This window comes from Mercenaria mercenaria, chromosome 11 (genome assembly GCF_021730395.1).
Source record: "Mercenaria mercenaria strain notata chromosome 11, MADL_Memer_1, whole genome shotgun sequence".
Taxonomy (NCBI): Eukaryota; Metazoa; Mollusca; class Bivalvia; order Venerida; family Veneridae; genus Mercenaria; species Mercenaria mercenaria.
Window position 1 is genome coordinate 64407361 of NC_069371.1, and position 20234 is coordinate 64427594.

At 37.8% G+C, this 20234-nt stretch overlaps 1 protein-coding gene across 1 annotated transcript; it reads right to left on the reverse strand.

Annotated features, from left to right (window-relative positions):
- Positions 1-7594: 7594 nt before the first annotated feature.
- On the reverse strand, positions 7595-19963 carry LOC123532831 (tubulin alpha-1A chain). Its single transcript, XM_045314414.2, has 5 exons — positions 19806-19963; positions 13122-13344; positions 11224-12053; positions 9084-9247; positions 7595-8066 (listed from the first exon to the last, which is right to left on the reverse strand). Exons 1-5 carry the CDS (start codon positions 19806-19808, stop codon positions 7931-7933), a joined length of 1356 nt encoding a protein of 451 aa, XP_045170349.1. The 5' UTR covers positions 19809-19963; the 3' UTR covers positions 7595-7930.
- Between the last annotated feature and the right edge of the window lie 271 nt (positions 19964-20234).

Below are 20234 nucleotides of genomic sequence, written 5' to 3' on the forward strand. Positions count from 1 at the left end.
TGCAAAAGGAAAACTTGGTTATATACATTGACATTCACCATGATTTAACCATTTAAACAGTTTGTTTGATGCTATTTACATGGAATTAAAGGAAGAAGCATTCTAAATGATGTTATTAATTAACTATAAAAATTCCCAATCTGAGTGAAAATCCCGCTATTTTTCCCAATTTATCCGGTACCGGACCTTTTCCCAAAAGGGCAAAAAAAAAAAAAAAATCACTGAGATTAAACTTCCTATGTTGAGAAATAGCTTCTAGATCTAACTAAGTAATTTTCCAGAGGGGGGTCTATATCATCATCAGTTAAATTTAATCACAAAGCTACGATTGGTTACAGACGTCCCTGTGAAGTTAAAATCTTCAGGTCCAAGACAAAGACAATTTGAATAACTGAATGCAATGTTTGAATGGAAAAATATCTGATAATATTTTTTTCATGGCCATGTAAAGAAAGTAGTTGAAAACATAGCTTCTGCGGGGTAAAAACCCTTGTCTAGGGAGTAGTTATATTAGTATAATTTTTTTCATAAATATGGCTCTAGGACTCAAAAATAAGTCATTAAACTTTATCCTCTCATGTGGCGGACCCCTTTGGTCCAAGATAAAAGAAACGGGAAACGTCTGCTTTGCTACAAACGACGTAATCATATAAAGAGAGATAACTCGCAAGTGTTTACCAGGAACGTACATGACCATTATACACTTATTGCCTATTGAATGGCGTTCCGCTCAACAGTTAAAACTATTGACAATGGCTTTTATTGACAGGCATGCCATTCAATAGTGTTTAATTACATTTTTCACTTTCTGATTTTAGACTTATTAGCCCAGTAAGCGCATCTGTTGAAAAGAAACCACTATGGACTGACGATATGTATATAGGCTATCTAAATGTGTGATGTAGATCTAATGGAGATACCAAAGTCAAACCTCGTTAGATGTGCAACTTTGTTCATTTAGAAAACCGAAACGGACATTCAAGAAATCGGACACCGTAATGCGTTGCAATAATTGTACCCAATACAACGCACATTGCGTTGAAATCATTTTTGGTTGATTATCTTATATATATGCCTGCAATGAAAATTCACCGATTATGAAGAAACAGTTGTTGCTTGACATGTCATACTTGCGATTTAATGCAAATGTGCTGCTCATGTTTCGCTTTATAAAATTTTACCATTTTTGATGGAAATTCTTAAAAATGGCAGTCCATCGTCAAACTGTAGGCTACAGAAGTGTTTACATTATTAATTAATGACAAAAATTTCATTGAACAAGTGTTTGTGGTTGGAAGAGTACATCTCACTGGTTGTTTTCAGTCAAACGTGAAAAAATACAGGAAAACTCATTAGATGACAGCGTATTAAAATGTAGTCACCCGGCCATATTTATCCACCATTCTGCGACGAAGCCTTCACCGCTGCGGGCCGCCACGTGACCGACTGGTTAAGCTCGCCGGTTTCGAATATCTTGCCTTTTATCTGTATATGTTCGAAACTAAGCTTAGTGTGTAAACTTTTTGTCAGGAATCCATCCAACTGGATTTTCGAAGGTCAGATGATCACATGTCCGCCCTTGCACAAAACAATGCTACGAGAGGCACCTGGGTCTTCCTCCACCATCAAATGCTGGGAAAGTCGCCGCATGGTATAAATTGTGTGGGTGTAAACCGGACAAAAACAAAATAACATTGTCAAAAATACCCTGTTTGATACTTGGGCCAAAGTGTTCCCAGAGACTTGAATTCCTTTCCAGTTAGGGGTCATGTTTAAAGGCAAGTCTTGTTCGGATTCTGTTGCATCTTTGCTCATAGGCCTACCATAAAGTCCCATTCAGAAGATTCATTTTCGTGCTTCTGTTTATTATATTCTAATGCTTCCAACATTATACTTTTTGGACTAGCCCTTCTTTTTTTATACACTTTAATCAAATTCGGCGTCGTCACGGCAACTGTGCGTTGCTTTTTTTTTCAGCAGCGAATATGTCCCGCTCCCGCAACTAGATTACATGTATCGCTTTTTGTAGAGCGACAGAAACGCCCGCTTTTTATTTTACTGGGCGTGATAGAACTTTTCGTTTGAACCTAGAATACAAAATATTAAGACTACAAATTGCATGAACTAGAACGGAGTCCATACGACATACTTGCCACCTATTACTTTGAGGAAGAATTATTTTGAAAAGAGACATACGTCCCACATAGTTAAAGCTACAATTATTTATAAGCTGACTCAGAAGTACATATATATGATATTGCGATCATCTATAAATCAAATTAAGATTTTAAACAACACCTATCGTAGACGATGTTACGTAATGCATCCATGATAAAACTTGTTCTGTATATATCTGCAATAAAATTGATTATAAAACGAGAGCTCGTAGAACACGAAATGCCAACTTTGCATTCAGTAATTGCACAAGGATCAGAAATTATTTGGTAACTGTGCACTGGACGTTTAACGTACTGACCTCAAATCAATAATTATGGGTCATTTACCAGTCATAAGTGACCTCCGTATAAAATGTGATCTTAAAATATTCTCTAGTTATTTGGCAAAAAAGTTCTACTGTTCTGGGTCAACGTGACCTTGACCTAAAAATCAATAGGAGTCATCTGCTGGTCATGATCAATCTCCCTATTAAGTTTCGTGATCCTAGACTCAAGCGTTCTCAAGTTATCATCTGCAAACGGTTTAACTGTTCCGGGTCACTGTGACCTTGACCTTTGACCTATTAATCTCAAAATCAATTGGGGTCATCTGCTGGTCATGGCCAACCTCCCTATCAACTTTCATGACCCTGGCCCAAGTGTTCTTGAGTTATCATCAGGAAACTGTTAAACTGTTCTGGGTCACTGTGACATTGACCTTTGACCTACTGGCCTCAAAATTAATAGGGGTCATCTGCTGGTCATGGCCAACTTTTAAAGTGCCATGATCCTAGGCCCAAGCGTCTTTGAGATATCATCCAGAAACCGTTTTACTGCTCCGGGTCACTGTGATCTTCGACCTACAGACCTCAAAATCAATAGGGGCCATCTGCTGGTCATAACTAACCTCATTATCAACTTTCATGACACTAGGCCCAATAAAGTGCTCTCGAGTTACCATCCGGAAACCGTTTAACTGTTCCGGGTCACTGTGACCTTGACCTTTGACCTCCTGACTTCAAAATCAATAGGGTTCATCTGCTGGTATCAACTTTCATGAACATAGGCCCAAGCGTTCTTGAGTATCCATCCGGAAACTGACTGGTCTACGGACCAACCGACATATGCAAAACATTATCCCTCCTTCGAAGGGGGGTATAATAATTGTAAATTCGTGAAAGCGCTTAAGTTCATTCGAATACGTGAAACAAGAGGGCCATGGTGGCCCTAGATCGCTCACCTGGGTTTCAGAGCTGAAGCAGGTTAGCTAGAGTATGAAACTCTGGAAGAGGACCACAATATGCTCCAGATGCCGGATAAGAGGCAGTAGAAGTCGATAACATAAATTAGTGTGACAGATGACAAATAGTTCAAACACTATAATGCGTCTTTGGATGGCAACTATACACACGGGCAATTGAGCAGGCTGAGTGTTTTGGAAGATCTCTTTATAATGGTTATCTGCGCCCAGCAGTTCATAAGAGAACAAGTCCCCCGCCATTGTTATGGATAGTGACAGAGTTTATGGTATTGGGTGGAACAATTAAGCAATCGAGTTGTGACCTTGACCTTAAGCTGGCATGAGTGAATTCAGAATTCTGCACATTGTCCTGATAAGGGGAATATCATAGCCAAGTCATTAAAATTCTTCAAGGGGTTTAGGAGATACAGAGTAGACATAAAATGGAAGGTTCAAACCTTTGACCTTCAGTTGTGACCTTGTCCTTGAGCCAACATGGCTGACTTTAGGAGATAGAGCGGACACAACATGGAAGGCTCAAACATTTGACCCAAAGTGCTCACTATTGAGTTTTGCACATCGTCTTGATGGGGTGATCATTTGACCCAAGTTTCATGGAAATCCTTCAAGGGGTTTAGAAGTTGAGAGCGGAAACACAATGGAAGGCTCAAACCTTTGACCTTGACTTCTGACCTTGACCTTAAGCCGACATGGCTGAGTCATAAGTTCTGCACATCGTATTGATAAGTTGATCATTTGACCAATGTTTCATGATTATCCTTCAGTGGGTTTAGGAGATACATAGCGGACACAAAATTGAAGGCTCAAACCTTTGACCTCGAGTTGTGACCTTGACCTTGAGCCAACATGGCCGACTCATAAGTTCTGCACATCTTGATGAGATAATCATTTGACCCAAGTTTCATGACTATCCTTGAAGGGGTTTATGAGATACAGAGACCATTCCAATAACCCCGCCACTCGTGGATTAAAAATGCTTAAGTGTGTTTGTGTATTTAGCACTAGTGGTCCCTTAAAGTGGATAGGGAGCTTCAATTTGAACAAGTTTGGAAGGGGACCTTGCAATGTGCTACAGGCCAAATTTGGTGAAGTCGTTTAAAGGTGTTTCTACTTTTAGCTCTAAAGGCCCCCAAAAAGAAGCAAGGTGTCCCCATTTGAATTTTAAAGCGAACCTTATAAAGGTTACAGAGCTCCATCCAGCAGTTCATAAGAATTTAGCAAAAGATATTTCTAGCTCCCCCATTTGAATGAAATTGGGAAAGTTTAACTGAAATTTTGGGCGATTTTCACCAGGTAAATATAATAGAGATTTTGACTGGCTGTCTAAGTCAAGAGGCCCAATTATTTGTAAATAAATGTTAATGATGTTCAAACTGTCGACCTATTAATACATGAAATTGAAGAATGAAGTACTCTGATTCGTTGGCAGAAAGATAAAAGGAATTTAAAAATTCCACTCTTTTGATGAAGGAGTCGAAGGTAAAGTTCATAATATTTATTCTTTCTTCTTTTTCTCAGAACAGAAATTTACAACTTTGTGGAGTGTTTGAAGTGTTTCAGTTCCTTTATTATGAAGGAAATTGTGTAAAAAATGGCAGTATGTTTCTTTGAAGAGTGATCTATAAAGTTTCCCATTCTTGAATTAGACCACTTCTAATTATCAATGACTCAAAAATAATTGATTTATTTGTAACTCTTTTTTTTCTGACAATTAAGATATTTGTAAAAAAAAACTTTTGTAGTTGACGGGACTGCTACTTAGCACACAAAATTTTGGCTTGTTTTGGGTACTTATGAGAAATTTGAATCTGTTTGAAGATAACAATAGAGTTTTACATATTTTGATATATTTATAGAATTTTGATATATTAACTCATATAAAGAAAACACCATTTTATAGCTTAATCTTTCTCCTTCATCTTGGTATGCTACATAGTATGCTTTTTTCTATGGAAATTGGAAGAAAACCATGTTAAGTAAGGCACTCCCTCACTCCTTAGTGTAACCTTTGATTTTTTCCCCACTTTTTAACTCTAGCGGCCGTTTAAAAGGTCCAAACATGCCCACTTCAACAAATTTTGGAGAGGGCTTTACAGTGAAGCTACAAGTTTGATGATGATCCAACAAGCGGTTCACCATAAGTCGTTCATAGGTTTTCCTATTTTTAGCTCTAGTGGACCGTACATGGGGCCAAGCGTCCCCATTTGAACAAAATTGGCAAGAGACCTAAAAATGATGCTACACATCAAGTTTCAAGAAGATCCATCCAGTGCTTCATGAGAAGTTATTTAAATGTAGTTCTATTTTTAGTGCACCCATTTGAACAACTGTGGTAGAAAACCATGTTTATGACACCAGACCAAGTTTGATGAAGATCCATCAAGCAGCTCTGAAGTTATCGTCCAGACACTGTTCAAATGTTTCTGGCTATATGACCTTGAACTTTGACCCAATAACCTCAAAATCAAAAGGGGTCATCTGCTGGTTATGATCAATCTCCTATCAATTTTCCTGATCCTAGGCCCAAGCCATTTTATTATTCCAGGTCACTGTGACCTTGACCTTTGACCTACTGATCTCAAAGTTAATACGGGTCATCTGTTGGTGATGACCAACCCCCCTATCAACTTTCATGATCCTTGGCCCAAGCAATCTTGAGTTATCATCCTCAAACCGTTTTAACCATTCCGGGTCACTGTGACCTTGATCTTTGACATACCGACCTAAAAATCAATTGGGATCATCTGCTGGTCATGACCAACCTCCCTATCAACTTTCATTATCCTAGGCCCAAGCATTCTTGAGTTATCATCCGGAAACTGTTTAAATGTTCAGGGTCACTGTGACCTTGACCTTTGACATACTGATCTCAAAATCGATAGGGGTCATCTGCTGGTCATGACCAACCTCCTTATCAACTTTCATGATCCTAGGACCAAAGTGTTCTTGAGTTATCATCCGGAAACTGTTGTAAACTTTTCAGGTTCACTGTGACCTTGACCTTTGATATACAGATCTCAAAATTAATAGGGATCATCTGCTGGTGATGACCAACCTTTCTATCAACTTTCATGATCCTAGGCCCAAGCGTTCTTGAGTTATCATCCGGAAACGGATTGGTCTACATTCCAACCGACTGACATCTGCAAAACAATATAACCCTCCTTCTTCGAAGGGGGGCATAATGAAAGGAGGGGAAAAAGCAGGATAATGGATCACGTGTGTTTGTTTGCGCAGTGGTAGTGGTGACAGGATAGTCAACATTAAGAAACTAAATTGATTTTTTTTCTTTTTTGGGTGGGGCATTGGCGATGTGGGTGGGTAATAACAGGGTGTAATGTATTTAGCTCTAGTGGTCTCTTAATGTTTTTGCAGTGACAGGGTACAATAGGGCAAGAAACTATAAATATATTTTCTTTTCTTTCTTTTTTTTTTGGTGCGGGGGGGGGGGGTGTAATGTAGATTGCTGCAGTCTGCACACCGTCTCATCATCACCTGACTGTATTCCAAGTTTCAAGTCAATATTTTTAATACTTTTTGAGTTATGCTCTGGACTCAAAATACCTACCGACCGGGTACATGCCATGTTTGAAGTCAATATTATACCTTGCATGGTTATTTAGTTATGCTCCGGACACAAAATAATGATAGTTTTGACCTTTTAACTAATTTCTGACCTTGATCTTTGACCTACAGAGCCAGTTCAAAGGCTCTGGCTTTGTTGAATCGTGTAATAAACAATAATCAGCACGGGTAGAATAAGGTGCGAAAATATCCGAAAGGTGTTGTTTACAGACTCAGTAGTGATACGTACAGTATCAGATAGGCGCAAAGAAGTGGATTATTTCATAAGTTTTGCTTTTTAATTGTTGTTTATGTTGTTTTGTTGTTGTTTTTTTTTAATCGGGAGATTGAGACTTCCGATCGGGGTGAACGGGTTTTACAACCAGAATCGGGAGAAACCCGATCGGATCGGGAGAGTTGGGATGTCTGACTTAGTCTCTGCATATTGTCTCATTGCCATCTACCTATACGCAAAGTTTAAAGTCAATACCTTTAATGTTTATACAGTTATGCTCTGGACACAAATTATGATAGACTGACAGACACACACGCCATTCCATAATACATCCCATTTCTTTTCAAAAAGGGCGTATAAAACAGGAAAAGTTGCAGATATCAGAAAATTATTGCTAATTTGCTATATTTCTTCAGAGAGTAATTTATTGGTCCACAATGGAAATTCAGTACCACTGAATAGTAAACAAGAAAACAAAATGTATATCAAAAGTGAAAATAGAGATGAACACAAAGTAGGAATGTCTTATCTTGGCTGAAAGTACCTCGATTTTTAATAATAAATTAGTAATATTGCACAGGACTTAACACTGGTCGATTAAAATCAGCAGTTTTTTGTCTTCCTTTTTTATTGGAGCAAACAGGAGAGTAACAACGGCAGTAAGAAATGTGGAGATTTGAGTAAAGTTATCAAAGTTCTTTCTGTATGATGTATTTAATATTCCTCGCCTTCCTCCTCGCCTTCAGCATCAACAGAATCCACGCCTACTTCCTCATAATCCTTCTCGAGGGCAGCAAGATCTTCACGAGCCTCGGAAAATTCTCCCTCCTCCATACCCTCTCCAACATACCTGAAACATTAATTGAATTGATTTAGCTATGTACTACATAGTTATCTTGATAAGGCCTAAAAAATTGTTTCCGGGATCCCAGCCTACCCTAGACTTTTGGCCCAACCCTTTTTTTTTCATCTTTTTAACATAAAGTTGCAAAACTGCACTTTTTATGCTTTAAACATGGTCAGTGATGTTAGAAATCAACTTACTCATGCTCTAAAGGCATAACCCCCTTATTTGTATTCATTTTTCAACACAAAAATATTTCCAAAAAGTCCCACTTGATAAAAAAAATGCCCCCAAAAATTTAAAATATTTACCAACCTATTTACCCTATTTTTTTTAGCATGTTACTGGAAACATTTTTTTTTGTTGTTAGACCTAAACAAATCAATAAATCAAATCAAATTCATAGGTTAAAAGTGTACTGCTGTTATTTGAAATTTACAAAGCCTGATAGAAATCCGGAAGGAAATCCAACATGTACAACTTCACATGCTGAATAATATTCCTACGATGTTTCCTGACCCTAGGTCAAATACTTTTTGAGATATGTGCGACACAAACTTTACTTAGGCCTTTTTATGCATATTTCTGACATAATCAAGGGCCATAACTCTAGTATGGCTGAGGGACATATCTAACAAAATCCCAGGTGTACAACTTCACATGGTGAATAATATTCCTGTAATGTTTCACAAGCCTTGTTCAAATACACACAATCTAACTCCCTTTTCCTGCATATTTTTGACTAGGTCAATGGCCAAAACTCTAGTCTGGCTGTGCGAGATCCAAACTAAAACCACCGGAGCACTACTTCCCATGCTGAGTAACAATCATGTGATGTCTGATTACTTTCTGTGATATGCATGCCAGGCATAAATTCGGACAGACAGAAAAGGGCACCTCTTAATTGCCACCCCACCCCCTGCACAAACCTCTACAACTACCGGTATTAACTTCTACCTTCAACAACCTGAGGGAATGGATTTCAAATGCACATATTTATGCTTTCCATGTATTTACACTTACCAGTGGACAAACGCTCTCTTCGCATACATCAGATCAAACTTGTGGTCAAGACGAGCCCAAGCCTCGGCGATGGCAGTGGTGTTGCTCAACATGCACACGGCACGCTGCACCTTGGCAAGATCTCCGCCTGGCACAACTGTTGGTGGCTGGTAGTTGATACCAACCTGGAATACATCAGAAACAACTGTTAAAACAAGACAATTATAACTAGAACTGTCACAGGAGTGACGAATACCCCCACAATACGGTCTTGTCACAGAAGAATGGCAACCATAAGAAAGACATGGCCACAAGAAGGTGCAATTTAAATCGAACTTGACCTGTATTTTATGATGTTACACCTGTGTACCAAAATTTATCTAAATCTGTCGAGCCTTCATGGGTTATTGTCCGGCAACCATGAATTTGACAAATTTTAAGTTGGAAAGGGGACATAACTACATATAAAATTGGTGGTTTTTAGCCAAAGTAGAACTTTACCTGTATTTTATGATGTTACACCTGTGTACCATATACATTTAAATCTGTCAAGAACTGTCACTGGAGTGTTTAATGACTCCAATGGTGGATGAATATTGCATAATAGCTCGAGTCTGTGTTAAAAAATATCAAATAATAAGAGAGGTACAGATCAAGTGTATTAAAACACTATATAAGTATAATTCTAAGCAAAAAGGGGACATAATTCAGGAAATATTGGTGCAAGAGATATGCAACTTGTGTCATATGATGTGGGTGATGATGTGGAACAACTACTTCAAGTTTGAAACAAATGCATTTAGTAATAACTGAGATATAGCGAAAATGCATTAAAATTAACCTTAAATTCTAAGTAAAAGGGGACATAATTCATGAAAAATTGGTGTCACATGATGTGGGTGATAAGGTGGAACATCTGTTTTAAGTTTGAATCAAATCCATAGCCCCCCAACATGTTTGTTGGGGGTATGATTATGTAAATAAGAAAATTTAATACACACAAAATGTTTGCATCTGTTTTAATCTGGAGGTAGACTGCTTCTGACCAAGTTCAGTATAAGTTTTTTTTTATTAGGCAGTCGCTTGCAGCTGCAAAGTGGAACAATTGGAGTAAATGCGAGAAAGCCATATATCAATGTTAACTTACAGACCAAGTCTGGTAATGATCATCAACAGCGATTTTTTAGCTCTATTTTTTTACAGCCAAACATAGGCTGTTTCTCCTAGCCAAAAAAAAAAAACCCCTGTATTTTCCCCTAAAACTGTTATACTTCCACTTAAGGTCATTATATTCCCCGTTGAATTAAAACTTGCATAATATGCATATTAAATGAGCCATGCCATGAGAAAACCAACATAGTGGGTTTGCGACCAGCATGGATCCAGACCAGCCTGCGCATCCGCGCAGTCTGATCAGGATCCATGCTGTTCGCTAACAGTTTCTCCAATTCCAATAGGCTTTAAAAGCGAACAGCATGGATCCTGACCAGACTGCGCGGATGCGCAGGCTGGTCTGGATCCATGCTGGTCGCAAACCCACTTTGTTGGTTTTCCCATGGCACGGCTCAAATAATATTACAAAAGTCTGTTTACATGTTTTTTTCAACCCCAGTTACCTCAAAGTTGTATCAAATTTTCAAGTCACACAACCGTTATTGGCCGATAACTATGCAATGCTAACTGTAGTTACTTCTCATCAGGTGCCATATTCGTAAGTACATTGGCATCAGTTCTTGCAAATGTGTGCTGTGCCAGTTATCATGAAATTCTAATGACTAGGTTTTAAATTTGAGTTTTCCCCCTTTTTAGCATTTATTGCGCTATATTTTCCCCGACAGAAAGCCACAGGTTGTTTTGAAAAATCCAAAACAAATCACTGATCAACTTCATATACAAGGTTTTTAAAAAGATTTTCCTTAAGCTCTGGTGACCCCTAGATGGAGCCAAGTTGAACCATCTGAGAAGTCAATGCCAGAATGCTAATGAAAAAGTTTGGTATTATAAATTTTGATAAATAGTTTCAGAGATGTTTCACCAAAAATCTTGACGCATGATGATATGTTAGACCACAGCTCACCATGAACAATGTTCAGATGAGTTAAGACAGTACTTATAGTCCTTTTGACATTGGAATTATGTGGTACTAGTATCAACTAATTACCTTGAACCCAGTTGGACACCAGTCAACAAACTGGATGGTTCTCTTGGTTTTGATGGTAGCGATGGCAGCGTTGACATCCTTTGGAACAACATCACCACGGTACAACATGCAGCAAGCCATGTACTTGCCGTGACGTGGGTCACATTTCACCATCTGGTTGGCGGGTTCAAAACAGGCATTGGTGACCTCTGCGACAGTAAGCTGCTCATGATAGGCCTTCTCAGCAGAGATGACTGGAGCGTAGGTAGCCAGAGGGAAGTGGATACGTGGGTAAGGTACCAAGTTAGTCTGGAATTCTGTCAAATCGACATTGAGGGCACCATCAAATCTCAGAGAGGCAGTGATGGAGGAGACAATCTGGCCAATCAGTCTGTTCAAGTTGGTGTAGGTGGGTCTCTCGATATCCAGGTTGCGGCGACAGATGTCATAGATAGCCTCATTGTCCACCATGAAAGCACAGTCTGAGTGCTCCAAGGTTGTGTGAGTGGTCAAGATGGAGTTGTATGGCTCAACAACGGCAGTGGCTACCTGTGGGGCTGGGTAGACAGAAAATTCCAGCTTGGATTTCTTTCCGTAGTCAACAGATAGACGTTCCATCAAAAGGGAGGTAAATCCAGAGCCAGTGCCACCACCGAAGGAGTGGAAGATCAGAAATCCTTGAAGTCCTGTACACTGGTCAGCTAGTTTGCGAATTCTGTCCAAGACCAGGTCTACAATTTCTTTTCCGATGGTGTAGTGACCACGAGCATAGTTGTTGGCAGCATCTTCTTTACCCGTAATGAGTTGTTCTGGGTGGAAAAGTTGACGGTATGTGCCAGTGCGTACCTCATCTAGAAATATCAAAATGAAAACTCCCTTTTTAAATGTTAAAAGCAGACCAATATAACAATTGCAACGCACATCAATTCAATAAAAAAATTGATTTAAATAAAAAGCGTATTCTGATAATAACTATTTAAACAGTAAACAAAGAAATGGGAGTATTTCACAGTGATCACCAAAATTAAATATTACACCTCAATAATTATTTTGATTTGTTGGGTTATGACACACCAACGATTACACGTAACAAGGCAATTTTCCACCATTCCATAGTGGAGGAGAAGAAGCTCCAGCAGGGTTCTGATGATATGCTGCGATGTTGCAGGAATCTTGCATAAAAATTACTAATGTTGTGCTAAAATTGATCTAGAAGCCTCATTTGTCGCATAATGAAAATGTAGGGGATGACCAGAACTGAGTACAAATAATTCTTTTTTCCACACTCGAAGCGTTTCCCGCAAAAAACGTTACTTTGATCCACCAGCGGAGAAACAATGAACAATTTTAAGCTACGTGTCTGTGTCTGCAGACAAGAAAAACATTCAATGTAATGATTAACAGCCTAGTACCTTGTGTGGCTTCATAAAAAAGCCCCACCACACAAACCCCGATGTTGTTAACCATTCTCCACCCACAGTCTCGGCAGGTGAAATTGAAAGTGAGTTCTCTGCTTAAAATCTGTCCACCATTCCACACAAAACTGAAAATATGTCACAAAATCAAAATGTCCCCACACTTTTCATACCAATGAGACATGTGTCCCCACCATTTTTGATCCTTGTAGACCAGTGCTCCAGGCATTATTTCAGTAACAAACGCCTTGATAAAACCAGTGTCGGATCTTCTATCGGCCAAGAGGGTAGCAATTAACAGGACTGTTAGAGAGTGACATTACAAGTACAATCTTGGTAGACTCGCTTGCAAAGTCATTAAGACTTGCACATTATTGTAGAGGCTTTTAAAATTAATACTAAACTTTGTCAACTTGAAGCACCTCTAACTTAACATTCAAATATTATATCATAATGTAGCAAAATGCCTCGGTCCTACTTTCATAAATTCAAATATATGCATACCAACAACAGTGGGCTCCAGATCTACAAATACTGCCCTGGGCACATGTTTGCCAGCACCAGTCTCACTGAAGAAGGTATTGAAGGAGTCATCACCACCTCCGATAGTCTTGTCACTGGGCATCTGTCCATCAGGCTGAATCCCGTGCTCCAAACAGTAAAGTTCCCAGCAGGCATTGCCCATCTGGCTCCCAGCTTGACCAACATGGATAGAGATACATTCACGCTGTAAAGAAACAAAAACAATACTGCCATCAGTTTTTCTGTTCAATCAGCTTTAAAAAAATTTCAAACAGCATTCCAGTTGTATCAACAGCAGCTGTCAATAGACATGCAGAGCACTTAAGACTACATCATATCTTAATTTAACATGGGCCATAACTTGGCAAGACTTACATACAAAATGAGTCAATTTTATTACAATTTATAAAAAAAATCAAATTTTACTGCAGCAACTTGCATGCAAAAACTTCAACCAAATTTTCTCAGTCAAGGTAGGGTCATAAACTGAATTCAATTCAACAATGAATATTCTTACACATATATTTCAGTACGTAAGTCTGATGACTGGGAAGTGTCGTGTGAAGTTTCAGTCCAACATACAGATGTTACCGTGGTACAACTTGATACTTAGTTGAATACAAATCTTTAAATCAATTTTAAAATACAGCTAGTGGGCCGATTTTAAAATACGAAGTTGACAGTGGGCCATAATTTGAATTAAATTCAACCAAGAGTAATCTAACTTGCTTTTTTTTCACTAGATCTGATCACTAGAATGTCTTGTGTAAAGTTTCAGTAAATACAGAATGTGGTATTATAAAATTTCTCATACAAGGTTATAAATGAATTTATCAATGGGCATGTCAACCACCTTATATGTTGGGTAGAAATTAAACGGTTACAGTCTCAAAAATAACAAATGAGTATTAAGGTCTTGTCATGTGACTTATCAGCCACAGTGTAAATTTTAAGGTATTCATTTTATGCTAATTGCAGTTAAGCTGCCATGACTCATTGTGTGCACATTAGGCCACATTTAAAAAGGTCTTTGTTTGCTGTCTCCCGACCCTACTTTTTAAAGTTGGGTAGGTAGGTAAGCAATTCTTTTTTTTTTGTGGGAGTATTTAATACTTACTAGTAGGTATATGATCGTTCCTTACAGAATATTTCTTCTGTAAAGATAAGACAAATCAGTGTATGTCATATAAAAGGATGAAATGAAATAATACAATTTAAACTTTTTACTTATTATTTTGCTTACTTGAAATATATGTGACACTTGTCATATCGCAACTTAAAAAACAAGAGCTGTCCGTAAGACACCCAAGCTCGACTATTCGAAATATTGTCCCAGAAGCAGGAAAATATTGCCCAAAAAGGTTAAATATCACAAGTTTTAAGTTCAAAAGGGGACATAATTTGACCAAAATGCATATCAGAGTTATGGGACTTGCTGCTATCAACTAGTTTTATAACCCCGAAGGCACATGTGAAGTTTCAATTCAATATCTGCATTAGTTATGGAGACAGTAACTTGCATGTAAACTTTAACTAGAATTTTCTAAGTCCAAAAGGGGGCATAATTTGTTCAAAATACATGTCAGAGTTATGGGACTTGACCCAGTGAGGTTATCTAGAAAAAGAAAAAATAAGTTTCAAATCTATATGCCTTTTAGTAATAGCTGTATGTACTTGCACGCAAAACTGTAACTAAGTCCAAAAGTGGGCATAATTTGGCCAAAATGAAGGTCAGAGTTATGGGACTTGGTGCTATCAAATAGTATTATAACCCCGAAGGCACATGTGAAGTTTCAATTCAATTTCTGCATTAGTTTTGGAGATAGTAACTTGTATGTAAAACTTTAACCAGAATTTTCTAAGTCCAAAAGGGGGCATAATTTGCTCAAAATACATGTCAGAGTTATGGAACTTGACCCAGTGAGGTTGGTAATTGACCTAGAAAAAGAAAAAAATAAGTTTCAAAGCTATATGCCTTTGAATGATAGTTGTAGTATGTACTTGCATGCAAAAACTTAACCAAGGTGTGACACCGACACCGACGCCAGGGTGAGTAGAATAGCTAGACTATTCTTTGAATAGTCGAGCTAAAAATCGACCAGCATTTTCAATAAAACTTTTTTTTTTGGGGGGGGGGGGGGGGGGGGGGGGCACAGCATTTTAAATGGGTAGGTAGGGAGACAGCAAACATTTTTTTTTTTAATTTCGGCCTTACAGTGTGGATATTTGCACCCCCTTTTGATTTAAAAAGTTTAAAATGATTTAAACAGTTCTGATTTATTCTATGACACAAATATCAACAATATAGCAAGCCACATGGTCTTTGCATGTAGTTCTTTAAAGAGTTACATTTGTACAGACCATTGAATATATAAACTTGAGAATTTTATTGTGAAATATATTCCTTTGTTAAAAATATATGTAGGGTTATGATACCTTTTAATACTTTCAATCGCTTGAAAATTTCTAAAAAGAAGGGGAATTAATGAATCTTTAGCACTGTATAATTTCGTATTTTCCTTATCCGCCCCAGCCTCCCCCTCCAATGTATCATAAGAAGTGAAATCATAAACAGAATTATGGCAATTTTATACTAGTCCATCAGTAGAAGTGAATGTTCCAGACAATATTCTGTAAACAGTATCATTATGGTACACTCAGCCGAATGTTTGATTTTAATACATAATTATAAATGTTTTATGCCTGTTTGAGGGAACCCAATAAGAGCATGATACATGTACTAGCAACTTTCCCATCACTTGGTATTGATTCAGGCTCCATGCCAGGAAATATGTATTACTCACAAGCCTTTGATATTTTCTACAGGAGTTCCATTGAACCAGTCTGCAAAACAGCTAACTTAAGCCATCAATAATTGATTTCAACCAGGACTTCAGACAAAGGAATCGATGAACACTGAGGTGATTAACCATGAAAATATTTAAATATTTTTATGTTTGATGTGTTGTGTTGCTGCTGACAATTGTACCAGTTGCCACGTTACATGAAAATTAGTATATATCCATTTCCAGCCGTATCAAGTGCTGCACGAGACAATTTTGTAAAAAGCACACAAGTCTGACCTCAATGACATCTGTTGTTGTTCTGTTAAAAAATGAACACTTGTTAAATTACTGTTATTTCTCAAGCAGGGGCGTAGCATTACTAATTTGTGCAATCAAAATTTCAGACATTTGTGAGAAAAGCTACATCCTCGCAACACCACAGTTGCTGTCATTACGAAAAATAGTCACTTATGACAGAATTTCAGTGATAAACTTGTCATTATATTTTTTTCACAACATATGATCTCCCTTTATTAATAATATCTCTGACCATGGCATCAGGCATTAAAACATCATTGAAAACTGACAGGTTTAGGTTGAAATTTGTGCAGGTCAACTGACAAAGATACAGAACAGTCAACTGTCCTTTGGGCGTCCTCTAACTCATTTGCTAACCAGTATTTTAAAACATACAGACCAATCATAACCCCTCAAAAGCCCAGTTTTACATTGTAAAAGATTTCCATAATCTTCTTAAAATCTTTTCATACCTAAAGACATAGGGCTTAAAAAAAATTGTTTGTTTCCGGTATCCCGACCTACCTTAAATTTTTGGCCCGACCCTAAATGTTTTTATGGCCTTTGAGAATATTTTTTTCAACTTTTTGACAAAAAGTTGAGAAACTACACTTGTTATGCTTTAAACATGGTCACTGATGTTAGAAAACAACTTCCTGATGCTCTAAAGGCATAACTCCCTTATTTGTATTCATTTTTTGACACAAAAATAATTTCCGAAAAGTTTCCCTTAATAAAACAAATATTAAAAAAAAAACAACAGCAGGACAGCGTGATAACTTTTGACTGTCGCCATTTCTGTTCATAGTGTGCAATCTACCTTTTTGACCAATCAGGGCGAGTTATTGTCAAACAAGAGGTCCCTGAAGGCCCTGTATCGCTCACTTGACCTGTTGATCTAAAGATCATCAAGATTAACATTCTGACCAATTTTCATTAAGATATGGTCATAAATGTGGCCTCTAAAGAGTTAACTAGCTTTTCCTTTGATTTGACCTGGTGACCTAGTTTTTGACCCCACATGACCCAGATTTTGAACCTGACTTAAAGATCATCAAGATTAACATTTTGACTAAGTTTCATGAAGATACAGTCAGAAATGTGGCCTCTAGAGTGTTTAGAAGCTTTTCATTTGATTTGACCTAGTGAATTAGTTTTTTACCCCACCTGACCCAGATTTGAATGTGACCTATAGATTATCAAGATTAACATTCTGACCAAGTTTCATTAAGATAGTCATAAATGTGGCCTCTAAAGAGTTAACTAGCTTTTCCTTTGATTTGACCTGGTGACCTAGTTTTCGATCCTACATGACCCAGATTCGAACTGGACCTTGAGATCATCAAGACTAACATCTGACTAAGTTTCATGAAGATGCAATGTACAGTCATAAATGTGGCCTCTAGAGTGTTAAGAAGCTTTTCATTTGATTTGACCTAGTGAACTAGTTTTTGACCCCACCTGACCCAGATTTGAAATTGACCTATAGATTATCAAGATTAACATTCTGACCAAGTTTCATTAAGATACAATCATAAATGTGGCCTCTACAGTGTTAACTAGCTTTTCCTTTCATTTGCCCTGGTGACCTAGTTTTTGACCCCAGATGACCCATCTTCAAATTGTTTTAAGATTTTATTGAGGGTAACATTTTGACTAAGTTTCATTAAGATTGGGCCAAAACTGTGACCTCTAGAGTGTTAACAAGCTTTTCCTTTGATCTGACCTGGTGACCTAGTTTTTGACCCCACCTGACCCAATTTCGAACTTGTTCAAGATTTTATAATTGAGGGTAACATTCTGACTAAGCTTCATTAAGATTGGGCCAAAATTGTGACCTCTAGAGTGTTAACAAGCTTTTCCTTTGATTTGACCCGGTGACCTAGTTTTTGACCCCAGATGACCTAATACCAAACTCTTCCAAGGTTTTATTAAGGGTAACATTCTGACCAAGTTTCATTAAGATTAGGCCAAAATTGTGACCTCTAGAGTGTTAACAAGCTTTTCCTTTGATTTGACCTGGTGACCTAGGTTTTGACCCCCAGATGACCAAATATCAAACTCTTCCAAGATTTTATTAAAGGGTAACATTCTGACTAAGCTTCATTAAGATTGGGCCAAAATTGTGACCTCTAGAGTGTTAACAAGCTTTTCCTTTGATCTGACCTGGTGACCTAGTTTTTGACCCCACCTGACCCAATTTCGAATTTGTCCAAGATTTTATAATTGAGGGTAACATTCTGACTAAGCTTCATTAAGACTGGGCCAAAATTGTGACCTCTAGAGTGTTAACAAGCTTTTCCTTTGATTTGACCCGGTGACCTAGTTTTTGACCCCAGATGACCTAATACCTCACTCTTCCAAGGTTTTATTAAGGGTAACATCCTGACCAAGTTTCATTAAGATTAGGCCAAAATTGTGACCTCTAGAGTGTTAACAAGCCTTTCCTTTGATCTGACCTGGTGACCTAGTTTTTGACTCTAGATGACCAAATATCAAACTCTTCCAAGAATTTATAAAAGGGTAACATTCTGACTAAGTTTCATTAAGATTGGGCCAAAATTGTGACCTCTAGAGTGTTAAAAAGCTTTTCCTCTGATTTGACCTGTTGACCTAGTTTTTGACCACGGATGAACCGATATTTAACTTGTCCAACATTTTATTTAGGGTAACATATTCTGACCAAGTTTCATTAAGATTGGGCCAAAAATGTGACCTCTAGAGTGTTAATAAGCTTTTCCTTTGATTTGACCTGGTGACCTTGTTTTTGACCCCAGATGACCCAATATCAAACTAATCCAAGATTTTATTGAGAGTAACATTCTGACCAAGTTTCATTAAGATTGGGCCAAAATTGTGACCTCTAGAGTGTTAACAGTCAAACTGTTGACGACACTGGGCGATATCACAAAAACTCACCTTTGAGCACTTTGTGCTCCGGTGAGCTAAAAAGTGTGGCTACTTGTTCCGGAAGACCAATGTCACTGAAGCAATAATTATCGAAGAAGAGCTCCACACGCTGAAGAGCATCGACATGACTGACTGCAATTCTGATTGGTCAGACATTGATTTCAAACAATGTCAGATAGAGTCCATAAAGAGAATTCTTTGAGAAAACAAACCTTGGTCAGTCACTTCCTATCGGTTTCTTTTTCACGAAGAATTAACTTCATAAACTCTATCTATAACGAGGGATGACAACTATAAAATATCATATTATAAAATAAGTCATTCCGAGTAAGGCTAGCTACGCACCTGATTGACCGTCAAACCATGACTCAGTGCACCGGTGCAATCATGAATCACACCTGTAATATTTTTTTCGTAGCTGTCTATACTTAGTCTCTTACTTAGTTACTACTGTCATCTTAATTCACACATCGTACTGCCCAACAATCAATTCTGATTATACTTCAATCCTTTTAGGTGGAAGTTAGAAATTTAATAGATCTACTGGATCCTCATAGATCTACATTTCCTAATATTTTTATGAAACGAAACTAAAAGTAAAACACGTGTCTTGTTCTTACATAATTTTAACAGAATTTTACTAGACACAAAATAAAACCAAAATTTGACTTACCATTCTGAACAGTTGACTTTCCTCCTGCGAAGAACACAGAAATCAAAGACTCACTAACGACTTGATGTGTCTGTATGAGCAATTCTGATTACTTCCGGCCACCCTCCGCTATTTATACTTCTGTTTCACCCCCTGCATAACTAATTGGCAAATGTAGCCACCGATTGGCTAGCATCTTTAAGTTTGCTTCTAAATATAGAACAATATTTAAATTCATTGGACCGATGAATTAGCGCACTGGCGTAGCACTATGCGCGGGGTAGGTAGAGATAATGACGTGTGAGCATGAGAATTTTGTCAAACTGTTGCTTTCTGTCCAATATTAAAAAGAGGGATGACAACTTTAAAATATCAGATCATAAAATAAGTCATCCCGATAAGCCAAATGAGTGATAGGGCTAATTAAAAAGTGCCAAAAAGAGCAAACAA

Excerpts from the sequence above, each read along its gene's own strand:
- LOC123532831 (XM_045314414.2), bottom strand. Across the intron at positions 9,248-11,223 it reads GGTGTCCAACTGGGTTCAAG|GTTGGTATCAACTACCAGCC; the intron begins GTAATTAGTTGA and ends GATGTATTCCAG. Across the intron at positions 8,067-9,083 it reads AAGAGAGCGTTTGTCCACTG|GTATGTTGGAGAGGGTATGG; the intron begins GTAAGTGTAAAT and ends TTAATGTTTCAG.